The sequence below is a fragment of the Carettochelys insculpta genome, chromosome 1, assembly GCF_033958435.1.
Source record: "Carettochelys insculpta isolate YL-2023 chromosome 1, ASM3395843v1, whole genome shotgun sequence".
Lineage (NCBI taxonomy): Eukaryota > Metazoa > Chordata > Testudines > Carettochelyidae > Carettochelys > Carettochelys insculpta.
The window spans coordinates 335286660-335300458 of NC_134137.1; the positions used below are offsets into that span (position 1 = coordinate 335286660).

Consider the following 13799-nt stretch of genomic DNA (forward strand, 5'->3'; position numbering starts at 1 on the left):
TTTTGAATCCTCTCCTTGGAATCTGTCCTCTGAACCACTGGTACTGTGATACCTACAGGTAATTGCCATGGGATAGCAGTTTGAGGGAGGGCTACTGAAGTGGGGCAGGGTATTAATCTTTGTTTGTTTAAATGGGTAGGCACCATCATGGTTATGTACAAAGTTGTCCTGCATTAACATGGGATCTTATTACTGCCACACTTCGTCCCTTCCTTCTTTTCCTGGGCTGTTTGTTATATTTGCATATTGTCTTGCTTTAAATTAGACTGTAATCTCTAGGGTTGAGGTCTGTGTCTTCCTATGTTTTTGTACAGTTCCGACCAGTGAGTGGCCCCATTCTGAATGGGATATTTGGGTGATACCATAATATAAATTGTCAGAAGAACTCCTAGCAATATAGGGTGGAGCTATGGTTTTGTATTACACCTCACCCCTTCATTTCCTACTGTAATGTTCACATGCACTAGGGGTGACATAGGACAATTTGTAGCCTATAAATGTTCATATTGGATTGGGGAAAGTAACTTTAATAACAAATATGTACTTGAATTTTTACCCCAAAACAAACTAAGAAAATCCCTGATAAACTGTAGCACATTAGATTTATTGGTCTAGCTGAAGGGCTAGTGTCACCAACATCTTTTGGTTTGAAGCTAAGATGCAGTCCTAAATAGCCAGCCTTTTGGGGGAGGAGTGTAGTCTTATAGGTGGGTTCTATTTCATTGCTGTTTGTGCTGCTTTGAAGTAATATGTGCTTAGATGTCTAATTATGGGACTTGCAAACATAAATACTGACAGGCATACAAAGCAGAAGCCCAGCTCAGCCTGAAGATTTGTCCCTAAATGTCAACAACTCTCTTCCTAGGCAGCAGGGTTGGAAATGAGCATGGTCGGGGATATTCTCATCTGGGTCGTTTTGTGTGGTTGTGAACACATCAGTCTCAGTCTGATGTATTCCAAAAGCAAACTCAGCCATGGCTGGGAGCTGTAGCAACATCCAGAGAAGAGGAGACAAACTCCATCAGAGATATGGTAACTCCTACTCCATCCCTCTCTGTTCACACACATCTAGGCATTATGTTTTTTATTCCGTTATAATGATTCTTCAAAATGTGCTTACCGGTCAGAGACTCAACACTATGCTTCTCTGATAATTATGTCCTCTCTGTTTTTTCCCATCCATGGGAGGAATACGTTTCATTGTGTGCAGTGTGCACTAAGGTGTGTGCCAGAAGTAGAAATACATGCTGCCTCCTGTGGGTGTGGTGCTAATCAGCTGGGTGGCACCTGAATCTCTCTTGGGTGGCTGCTCAAGAGCTCAGCTTACAGGTAACAGTGATGAAGACCACAGTATAGGTTATTAATGCTGTAGATGTTTTGCTCTAAAGCAAAGCATTTCTTAGCAAGATTTTTGTTCTGCAATTTTGTTAGTTATATGTCTCACTGTCTCATTTACCTCATTTTATTTCCATAAAGGGGCACTCACAAGTCTGTCCTAACCAAATTTCACTTATTTATAACGCATTTTTATATATATCATTATTTGTTTTCCTGGGGTAGAAATAGCGTCATTCTCCAATAATAGATACAATGTAAATAAAACCAGAGCTCTTCTGCTTTTGTCACCCATTCACCAATTCACAAAAAATAAAAGGTGCCTGTTGCTTTACAATCATGGATGCACATTCTACATGTTAACTTGATATTAAATTTGGGTCATCTCATTAACCCTTTCCCAAATTCCTCCAACCAATCTTGTGTTTGGTGGTGTGATCTGAGTGGGAAATAATTATGTTTTGGGGAGGGAAGTCAGCAAAAAATTGTTAGCTAAGCTGTCACAGAGACCAAGCCTTTGGGTTGGTTTCTACAAATAAAGGGTCCTGCAGATTGGGAAGCATAAAATCAAATATATTTATTCTTTCCAGCTATGGAGGTAGGAACAAATGAAACTGATCTGATGAAGTGTGTCTATCTGACAAAAGCTCATCACCGAATAAATCATTTTGTTGGTCTTTAAAGTGCTACATTTCTTCTGCTTTGTTCGGTTACCAGGAGTTTAACCCAAAATGGAACTAAGCCAATATGGGTTTTTGTTTCTACCTTCTGACCTCCCCAGCTAATCTGCCTCTTCTAGGACCTGGTCTACACTAGGGGTCAAAGTCAATCCCAGATACAAAATTCTTGCCATGCCATTTATGTAGCTAGAATTGACGTATCAGGATCAACTTTCTTCCCTGGTGTAGATCAGGAATCTTTGGGCTTGCGCCAACATCTTACTCTGTGTGTCAGCAGGGAGTACCAGGGTTAATGGCCAAGCCCAGAAAGATCGATTCTGCTATGTCTTCACACACGTGGCAAAATGCCAATCCCCACCCCCCATAAGTATAGACACACCTCAAGAGTCTTATTTCTGTCTGGCTTCCTGTGCATCAGGTGCTTACCCATTTACTAATTTTCTTCTCCTGTGGATTCAGCAGAGGTGAGCTAACATGATTGGTTGAAAGAGATTGGGCCAGAATCGCGGTGAGAGAAAACATGCAAAACTCAGGCAATGTGTCTAACTATATTCAAAGGATGAAATGCAGAGCTGATGCATATGGTGGCATAAGTTAGACAACTTTCACTTAGGGCAGGCCTACACAAGAAGTGCTATGTCAGTGTACGGTAAACTCTTTTGTATCTGGTATTCTATTATCCAAACCTCTCAAATAATTGGTATTTTAACCATAAGTAAATTTTAGTAATGTTTTCCATAAGTACAGTCTAGTGAAATAAATACAAATATATATAGCAAATAAAGTATAAATTTACGGTGTACAGTACTACTGTTGTTGGTAAATAAAGTACTCTGCATACATTTTTGTTTTTTTTCCTTAATATCTAATCTTGTTTTTCTTTAGTGTTATGCGTTGCTGGGTATACCTCTCTATTATCCAGAATATTTGAATAACTGGCAACCTCTCAGTCCTCGGGCTGCTGGATATTAAAACGTTTACTATAGTTATACTGATGCTTATGCCAATGAAAGGATGCTCTCATCATCATAACTGCTCTACCACTGTGGGAGGTGGAAGCTAGGTAGGCTGGAGAGCATAGCACCAGGGTGGATACTGAATAAATCACTATAACTTGTGTCTCTCAGGGTGGTGTCTTTTTCGCACCACCGAGTGATGTAAATTAGATCAACATAAATGGTATTGTAGAGCTGCCCTTAGACTTCCTTGTGCTCAATCTTCCATTGTGCAAGGGAATGTGGGCTGGCATAACTGACTGTTCTGTCTTCTTCCAAAACTGATGTCCCATCTCTAACACAAGTGTTGCTCCCCTGCTAAGCACTGACAAAATTCTTGTGGCTCAGCTTCCCAGAGGAAAAGGAAATAGATTCCTCAGAGTCAAGGTACATCTTAAGTGTAACTGGCTTGATTTTATACACCAGTCCTGGAACAGAGATGGTGACAAATGGCATTCTGGTAATCCATTGCTCAGTTTGCAGGAAGCAACTGTGTACCATAAACTGAGTCTAGCTGAACAAACCATCATGCTGCTTCCAATAGCACAGAACCTTACAGCTGGATCAAAACTAGTGGAAGCATTATGTGCAACACTTAAAACTAGCTAAAGCTCAGACAAAAAAACTTGGGAAGATTATGTGTAATATAATGTCATCTTCCATAAAATTATACATGCAGGAAAGCTGGACCTGGAAAAGGAGATTAAAGCAGGAAGGGGGCTATTCAATTTAACACCTTCTAATCCTTACCACATAAATTGCATTATCTTAGATCCATTCTTCATGGGAGTGGCTGTGAGAAGTCTTATGTACATCTCCAAATGCATCAACTCTGAATTTGGCCCAAACCCCTTGAGTAAATAAACAAAACAAAATAGTAGTGCTGGTTAGAAAAGCAAAGCACCCCACCCCTACCATCACACTAATATATGTACTACTCTAACAAGTCTGAGTCCTCATGGTTTGGTTCTGTATATATTTCCATTGAGAGTGGAATTGCATAATATTTTTTCTCAGTATGTTTCCGTTCCTTTTGATAGGTGAATTAAGCTCTTGGGATCTTCTGATTTGCTTACCTGCTAGTAAAACTGATGATACAGACTGCTTTCCAATGGATGGCTTTCGTCAATTAGAACTATTCCAGAAGGTAAAGTCATCTTTTGTTTGGAGTTCTGCACATTTTCAGCACCAACTAACAAAAGTAGTATTCAATTATCCATTTATGGTCTAAATTTGTGGTTCATTAAACTGAAAAGTGGAGGTGCGTTTCCAAAGTCATTGCCAGTCAGGGATATTTATCATTTATTGTATTTGTATTCTTGTAGCCGTCTTATTGAGAGATCAAGAGCTGTGTCTCAATGCTTTCAATTCGCATGTCATGCCGTATTTTGACATTATAGAAACTGAAGGTTGTTGCAGCTTGTTGTCATGTTTTGCTTTTGCCTAATCTGAACTTCTAGATTCTGTGCCATAATCAGAATTGAACTGTCATGCATCACAAGACATATAAAAGTAAAAACAAATTGTAACAAATAGCTCTTTGGCTCCGTCTATACCAGCTTCTCACTTTGAAGGGAGGATGGTAAGTAGGAGGTCTGGAGACTATTAATGAAGCGCTGTGCTGCATATGCAGCACTTCATTAAGCTAATTCCCCCCTGTGGCAACTTCAAAGTGTTAAACTTTGTTTAACTTTAAGTTAAAGTTAAGTTAAGGTAACGTGTTTAACTTTAAAACTTTGAAGTGCCGGCTTGCGTGTAGCTGCAGCTCACCGGCTGGTACTTCAAAGTGCCCGGGCAACTTTGAAGTCCCTTTCCTCCTCAAAATTTTCCCCCTTCGAAGCAGGGAGGTAGTGTCGACACAGCCTTTCAGTGAAAAAATTTTAGGAATGTGGAAAAACAGCTAGAAAATACATTCAGTGTGTCAGAACAAGTGAAGCCGGTTCAGCCAAATACACATGAAAATTGTGCCATTATGCAAGAGCTGGATTGGATCTAGAAATTTGATATGTGTGTACATACATGTGATACACATATAACATACACTGTCATTTTACAAACATAGTGCAAGCATCTCTCCAATAGAAGATCGTAGTTCTGAAACTGACAGCATATGGATGGACTGTTGTGCGCGTCTGGAGCCTGTGCTGGAGTCCTTTTGGACTTGCACGAGCACAGCAGTCTATAAGTATCCTGTCAGTTGTGGCATCCGTGCCAATATTAGCTAGCTTTCTAAGGATGTGCATACTTGACGCTCACTTTTTCCACATGAATTTTGCATATTTCAAACACAACTTAGGTTGCTTAGTCAAGGTCCCTGTTTAAATATCTAATTTCAGGTGCAAAAAAACTTGTAAGTGACTTAAATTGCACACAGTTAAGTGCACCTGCAAAATTGTGGGAACAAAAATGCAGGCTTATTTTGACTCATAATTTCAAAACTTTTGAACAAATGACAATTGCAGACACAAAATTGCATTCTCAAAGCCAAGGGTGCACAACAACAAAAGGATCTTTTGGAGAGTTGGATTTCTTCCACAAAGCTTATTAGTGATGATCAACTCAGGGCTGGATGGGTTTTTCAAGTGGATGTTTTATGAATTATTTTGGGATGTTTCTAGGGCCTGTGTTACACACGAGGTCAGACTAGATCATCACAGTGGTCCCATCTTGCCTTGGAATATATAAGTATCCTCACAGTGTCAAGACTAGTTCATCATCTGTCATGTCATGCCAGTACATATGTAGTGTATGGATTATCTAATTGGGATATTGATCCTGAAAAGGCTTATGCTCATGTGTTATTTTACACCTGGGAGTGGACCTAATCTGAGGACCAAGGCCAGATTTTTAAAAGTATTTACATGTCTATAGATGCTGGTAAGTGCACCAAGGTATCTAACTCCCAGCAACTTCTGCTTTGTAGGAGTTTGCCATGAGAGTTATGCACCTGGATGCTTATGAAAATCCCATTAGGTGCCTGTATGTTTCTGTAGGTGCCTGAATACCATTAAAAATCTGGTCTCAAGTCTTTTGACTTAATTCCTTGAAGGGGGACCTGTATCTTCTTTTATGTCTATACAGCAGATGGAACAGTTTGGCATCCAGTATTTATTTAGCTCTGCAATAGATATGTACAAAGAACACCTAAATTTGCCAGATATTAAAAATATAATCAAAATATAATCAAAAGTAAAGTATAAAAATAATGACCAGGAGAGGCCTATTGCTCGTCCAGCTCCAACCTATGACAGTGAGGCAGGAATATTGTGCTCAGTCTACCCAATGACTCTGTGCCAGCTGATGATGAGGGGAAACAGCCTCTTGGTGTATTCTGAACAGCTTGTGGGATAAGAGCCCCCTCCCATGCCCCAGGACAACAGCGCTAAGTGGCTTGTATTAATGGGAATGATGCACATGGTTATATAAACAAACTTTTCAAACCTGAGTGCCACAGATAGGTTGCTAAATTGGTATTTAGGCAATTAATGTGTTGACCTGGTGTTCGAAAGCACTGAGCTTCTGTTCTGCTGCAGCACATGTTCTCAGAGTATAGTGCTCTCTGGCACACCTAGGCTGTGTCTACACTACAGCGATCTTTTGAAAAACGATCTTCTGGAAGATTTCTTCCGAAAAAACTTTTGAAAGAGTGCGTTCACACACAAAAAAGCGGATTGAAAGATCAATCTGCTTGATAGAGAGCATCCACACCCCACCGTCCTTTCAAAAGAATGGGCCAGGGATCGAACAATCCTGCGCCGTGAGGACTGCTCTTTCTAAAAAAGGGTCTGCCGAGTGTCTACATGTGCTTTCTTTTGAAAGAAGCTTTTGAAAGGAAGTGCTCGTCCTCATCTGGGAGCGGAAGACGGCTTCCAGAAGAATAGCCATGATCTTTTGCTGTTAGATCAAAACAGCACGTTTCGTATGTGGACGTGCTGCTGAATTTTCCAAAAGAACTTGCTAGTGTAAATACAGCCCTGGAGAAAAGCCAAGTGCCAGCAACGGTCAGCTGCCTTCTTCCCAGGGCAGCATTTCTCTTTAAAAACTGTCCTGACAATTGAATGGGAAGGGTACCCACTATCATTCATTTGAACTTTAACTGGCTTTATTCAAAGTCGCTGTCCTGCTAGTGGTAGCAATACTGATTGGAATATTAGAGACATCAGGGAACCGTTATGGGCCAACCTGCAATAAAGTCATTGCATTGTCAATGATAAATCATTAGCCATGTAAAATCACATGGAATCCAATACTATGAATATGGCAATGTTCCTCAGAGAGACAGGCTTAGCATCAGAGTGCCACCTGCCATGTATTGCTTAGTGATGGAATGATCACGCCATGGAATATGCTCTTGTATGATACTTTATTACCACAGGTTGAACCTCCCTAATCCAGAACTCTGTCAGCCTAATCCAGAACCTCCCTAATCCAGAACCTCCCTAATCCAGCAAACTCCATAATCCATCGTGATTTTGGTTAGCTGGGAGACCACTTATCATGGGTGTGGCCAAGTTTCTTGTGGTCCCATAAAGTTTGTTTACAGCCACCAGTCCTGGCTCTCTGTGTTCTGTGATGTAATTTAACTGTAATTTACCCATAAATGTCTTCTAAGAATCCAGGAAGTGCTGGTAATGTGCTAGAAAATATTGACCTTCCGTTGTCCAGAAAATTCTCTCATCTGGCACTGGAGGGACAGAGCAGGATCTTAAGCATTGATCTTCCACATCCCAGGCTAACATCCTAACCATTGGACCATCATTCTCCTCTATGTGCTCTTTCTGCACTGTGAATGAGGGTGATTGATGGACACGTAAAGGAGCAAGCAGCTTTGGAGGAGGAAACTGCCCTGGTGATGGAATCACAGTACCCATGAAGAGGAAAAACTGTCTTAAATGTTTCCTTGCGGGGACTCTGTAGGAGGAGCTTCCACCTCAGAATTCTATTTGAAAGGTCACAGGGGGCAGCAAAGGGTCATAAATCAATGCTGACATCAATAGGAGTTCCACACATGAAGTGCCCTTGACAAATTACACTGAAAACACTCAGGGCTCATAAAAGACAGTGCATCTACTGGCGAAGTCACTCGAGTTTCTCTGTGTTATTTTTAGGTAAATATATTGCCAGAGATCCAGCACCTGCTGTGCAGAAAAGAAGGGCTATGCAAGATGATTAGAGCATTCCCAGGTAATCCTCTCGTGCTTGCCTAAATGTTGATGAACCTTTGACCTGCTTAGCAGTTAGGCTGATACCGTGTGTCCGAATGTGAGGCTTCATACTTGTATATTCTTTATTTAACAGCATTTAAAAACAAAACAGGATAATGGTGACAGTCCTTTTCAAATATGTCTTGAAAGTAGTAACAAAGGATCCTTTCAACTAAAGCCACTTCATCATTTAGCCATTGGAAACTGACAAAATCAATATATTTTAGGATATAAATATCCTATACGTCAGACTATATTGTGTTACTCCATGTATTGGTATTTATCCTTCAGAGCCCTTGGTTCAATGAATTATATTTATTCAGCTTCACAAAAGTACTGTGGCCCAGAGGAGTAGGAGTTGGAGCTTGGTTTCCAGCCCAGCAAAGTTTACTGATTAAAAAAAAAAGTCTTTGTACATCAACCAGAAAAGTTTAAAAGTTATAGTCTAGCTTAGAGAGAATTCTAATTTTCTATGGGCGAAATTCAGCCTAGAGTAGAGAGAATAGGGAACCAGCACAAACCTCTATGCTCCATGTTAATCCCTAGTTAAATCCTCTGGATACACGTTCTGATCTTATTTACACCAGTCACTGGCACTATTCTAGATATACACCATTACCATATAACTCAATATTTCCTAGACCCATTGCTGCCAAGGCTGAGGCTGAATGGCTGTCCAGGAATATGAACAGCCAGGCACCAATGCCATCTGGAGAGAACATTAAGGGACTGTGCTCATTAGAAAGGTCTTGAGGGAGGGTTGCTACTACTTACACATACACAGAAATAGCAGGTATACTGTAGATGACAGGCAAATTCTGACTAAATAAACAAAATGTGTGATTGAATAAATGGTGTCTATTAGTTATTTCCCCTTTGGTTATTCTTTAATAATACAGTGTGACTTTATGTTTTGTCATCACTAAGACATTATACAGTGACCCATTTCCCTGTCACATGTAATGAATTGCTTATCTTTGTGTTAAAATGTGTTTAATGTTCGTTTGGTGCAAAGATAGGCAGTCCAGGCTGGTGCAGAAGATTGGGGTGCAGATGTGGGTTCAGGGTCTGGCAGGGAGTTTGGGTGCAGATGGAGAGTCTGATGGAGAGTAGGCCAGGGATATGGGATGAAAGGAATGGGTGTGAGGTGCAGGCTCTGACCAGGAGGCACTTGCCACCAGTGGCTCCTGGCTGCTGGTGCAGCAGGGCTCTCAGGCAGACTGCCTGCCTCCATGGCCGAGCACTGCTCGTGGAAGTGGCCAACTGCTGGCATGACTCTGCATGCCTTTTGGAGGAGGGAGTCAGCAGGTCTTTGTGCTCTACCCATGCCTGCAGTTACCACCCAGCCATTGAAAATTGTTCTGAGGGTGGCGGCTGTGCACAGAATTGTCTTCTCCTTCTCGCCAGGTACGTACAGAGATATGCAGCTTCCAGGAGTGGCATGGTGCCACAGCAGATGGGCAGCCTTTCTGAGAGTCCTGCCTCCGGACTTTTAGTAGCAAGCAAGGGACTCTGGAGTGGCAAGTTGCTAATCCCTGATATGTACTGTTTGAAGGCTTTCCCTTCATCCCTTCCCCTGGCTCTTACCATGCATGAGGAAAACAGAGGACCAGAAGTTGGAAGTGTAGGCAGTGTGATGTTTATTGGGGCTAGTTCCAGAGCTCTAAGTGACAGCATAGCCTGTTTTCTTTGGATCTGTCCCCAACTCTGGTGCCATAGAGCCTTTAACTTGTGTTCCCCTCCCCAGTTCGGATGCCACAGAGGCTTTGCTCATGTCCTTGTTCCCCATTCCCTTTACATTTCCCATCTTTTTTTCGATCTCTTCCTTCTTAGCATGCCCCATGCTTCGAGCATAACTATTGTCTTAAGTGATGCACTGTCCATTGTGTGGAACCTGTGGGTCGGTCTACACAGCAAAGTTATTTTGAAATATCAGCTATTTCAAAATAATTTTGAAATAGTGGTTGGATCATTTTGAATTCTGTAACCCTCATCCTATGAGGAATAGCACCTATTTTGAATTAGGTATTTCGAAATAGGAGCTGTTTAAGCAAGCTGTGGCCGCACTACCCCCTCCTTTCGGAGGGGGTATGTTAATGAGGCACTTCGACAGATGCTAATGAGGCGACGCTATGAATATTCCCATCTTGGGAAGGAGTTTTTGTAATCGGGGGGTTCGTTTAGAAAGGCCCCTGGCTACACAGGCGGCATGCATTTCCAAACTGGCACTTCCGAAGCGTGCTCGGCTGCCATTGTGCTGTCTGCAGACACATGCCACATTCTTCCCCAGGGTCCAGCCTGTGCTGCTCCCATCTGTTCTCTCAGCTGAGCCAGCAGTAGTGTTTAAATGATATCTCTGCCACTTGCAGGCTTGCGTATGGTGCTCTGTGCTGGGTCCTGTTGAACTGACTGTGAGATACTGTACACTTCCTTCCTCTGCCCCAGGCAGCAGACGTGGGGTACACATTCAGCCACATGGCACGCTCTCTGAACACTATTTAGCTGCCACCACTCGTCCAACTTCCTCTGGCCCTTTGGTGACTCAGTGGCCAAACTGTGACATAATGACATGATCAAAGGGTGGAGTAGGCTGCATGGCAGTCCTGAAGCCCTTTGTCATCCTCCAATGCTACCTTCTCTCCCAATTCCATTGTTGTGGCAGGCACGTGGCCAGCAAAAATTACTTCTGGGGAGCTAACTGTTGCTTTTCCCTCCTGTCCCTTTGCCCTGTGATGTGGCGCCAACTGGCAAGAGTGACTGAGGTTGGAGAGCAAGGTGGCGTTCCTCTCCTCCTCCTGCTATCCTTTGGGCCACAGTTGTAGCGGTAGGTGATTGGTTAGCAGCAGACATCTGTGAGGCAGGCTGCAGAGCGCGGCTCTGTTCTGACTCACCACCAGCTGCTGTGACAGTATGTGTGTTAGGTCCCCTCTAATTACTGGGCCTGGATCCAAAGATCCGCCACAAATCCATCCTTGGGCATTTTAAATTATAGATTAAACATTCTTTCCAGTCTAATAATCTAAATGTTAGTGATGGGAGTGTGCATTTTCAAAAATAGATTTGCTTTGGTTTGCCAAAGGGCCTTTACAAATGTCTCTGTGCAAGAGGGCTTTGCGGTGGTGTGGGGGTGTGTGGTGAAGCTCCTCTGAGACTCAGGAATGCTAAACCTGATCTATTATGTTTCTATTTTTATTCTATTTAGATTATAAACTCTCCGGGGCAGGGATTTTCTCTTATTATGTATCTGTACAGTGCCTAGCACTGATCTCAGTTGGGACATTGAGGCACTTCCCTAGTAATAACAAATAAATGTGATGTGTTTTGAAAGACAACATTAGAAAGATAAATGATCTTAACTACTTGGTCTTTGCTTATGTACCATACCATATTCTACGGGGTTATTAGGGCCTCATTATGCAAGTGGCTCTTAACATTGTGCCAAATGTTTCATTATAACTCATCGTTTCCAGAGTTTAATAACTGGTCTGTAAATATTGATTTGAATGCGTAGCATGGCTCACAAAATCCTAACCGCAGAGCAAGTTGTGTTGGAAAATGCCAAGCCAGCCAATCTCTCTTTTTCATTATAGCCATAAGTGTGTTACCAGAAAAAGAAGCATAAGTTTGAACTTAGACTCAATTTTCTGCGTGTCACTCAAAAGAGAATTTGAAACCAACAAATGTGGCAGTCTCTAAAATGTACTAATTTGCTGATAGCTTTTAGGAGGAAAATAAAACAGAGTAGTTTGTTTTGAAAAAAACTAAGGTAGTGGACAGCCATGTCTGTATTTCTCATTCTGAAAGTTCACAAATATGACTTAGAAAGGGGTTCAGTTGATTTTAACCCATGAATTAAATTCTTTTCTGTCTAGATCTGGTTGACTGCAAATTGGATTTTATTTTAGTTACATTTTAGATAATGATTTCCTACATTTTCATCGTGAGAAGTAGTGTCTCAGGTTTTGGGGAGCTCAACTTGAGATACTTTAAGGAAGGCAAATTTTCACAGGGGATTGGAGCTGTACACTTTTTGAAGATCACATTGGAGTCCACATCTAGTCGGTTTTGAAAATTAGAATCAAGCCTTTAATTAAAATCTACTATATAGAGTCTGTCTGTCAGTATTAAACTTTGTTAAAGAATTCCAATTAAGCTGTAGGAACTACAAGCACAAAATTTAGTATGCTGCTTCCCCTTACCCTAGTTTAAACTAAGATCAGGGTTTGATTGTGCCTGGAAAGTGGGAAATGCCTGAAATCCCAGGATTTCCCAGAACACTCTCAGCAAGTTTGTGGATGACACAAAACTAGGGGGAGAGGTAGATACGTTGGAGGGTAGAGAGAGAATCCAGAGTGACCTCGATAAATTGGAGGACTGGGCCTAAAGAAATCTGATACTGTTGAACAAGGAGAAGTGTAGAGTCCTGCACTTGGGATAGAAGAATACCAAGCATTGTTATAGGCTGGGAACCAACTGGCTCAGCAGCAGTATGAAGGAAAGGGACCTAGGGGTTACGGTGGATGAACGGCTGGACGTGAGTAAACAGAGTGCCCTTGTAGCTAAGAAGGCTAACGGCATACTAGGGTGCATTAGGAGGAGCATTTTGAGCAGATCTAGAGAAGTAGTTGTTCCCCTCCATTTGGCACTGGTGAGGCCACATCTGGAATTTTGTGTCCCCCAGTATAAAAAGGATGTGGATGTGCTAGAGCAGGTTCAGTGGAGGGCAACAAAAATGATTAAGGGTCTGGAGCTCAAGACCTTTGAGGATAGGCTGAAGCATTTGGGCTTGTTAGATATTAGGAAAAACTGCTTCACCAGGAAGGTGGTGAAGCACTGGAATGCGTTGCCTAGAGCGGTGGTGGATTTTCCATCCCTCAACATTTTTAAGTCCCGGCTTGACAAGGTCCTGGCTGGGATGACTTAGTGGGGGGTTGATCTTGCTTGAAGCAGGGGCTGGACTAGATGACTTCCTGAGGTCCCTTCCAGCACTTTGATTCTATGATTCTATGAACATGGAAAGGGAGGGGCACCAACAGGAGGGATGACATACTTCAGACTCACCCCTGGGGGGGGGCAGTAAGTGCAGGGAACAGCCATACTGCAGAGTGACTAATGGGGAGCACTTGCAGCAGAAAAACAGTGGCCATGTGGACACAGGGCTCTCCACCCTGCGAGGAGAGGTAACTGCCCCTCTACCCCAACAGCACTTGGCCACAGTGCCATGCAAGGGGACCCCCACTGTCTCCTGCAACTCCACCACCAAATTACTGCCCTTCCCCCTGCCAAGATGCTGCGATTACAAATTCCAGCCCTGGCTCCTATCAGCTTATGCTAGGGCTGGAAAAATTGCCAGGCCAGGCCAGGACCCCTGGCTGCTCTCTCTGGGCCAGAGGCAAATGCCCCCCGCCACCCACTGCCACTGTGCTGGGGCTGCAGCTGTTTTCTGTGGTCCAAGTCCCCAGACCCCATACTGCTGGTGTGCCAGTGCTGGGAAAAAAATCATGGACCTGGCCCCAGCTCCAGGCTGGTCCACCCGCTACCACTGAGTCAGGGTCTGCGAAAAAGGGTGTGGTGCCAGCTCTGCA

The 13799-nt window shown here is 42.7% G+C and overlaps 1 protein-coding gene across 1 annotated transcript in view; it reads left to right on the forward strand.

The window, feature by feature from the left end:
* CPED1 (cadherin like and PC-esterase domain containing 1) overlaps positions 1–13799 on the forward strand; it is a 227849-nt gene that overhangs the window by 44570 nt on the left and 169480 nt on the right. Inside the window, exons 4-5 of the mRNA XM_075015052.1 lie at positions 4051–4157; positions 8119–8194. Of these exons, the coding sequence (XP_074871153.1) occupies positions 4051–4157; positions 8119–8194 (183 nt within the window). The remainder of the gene's footprint in view (positions 1–4050; positions 4158–8118; positions 8195–13799) is intronic.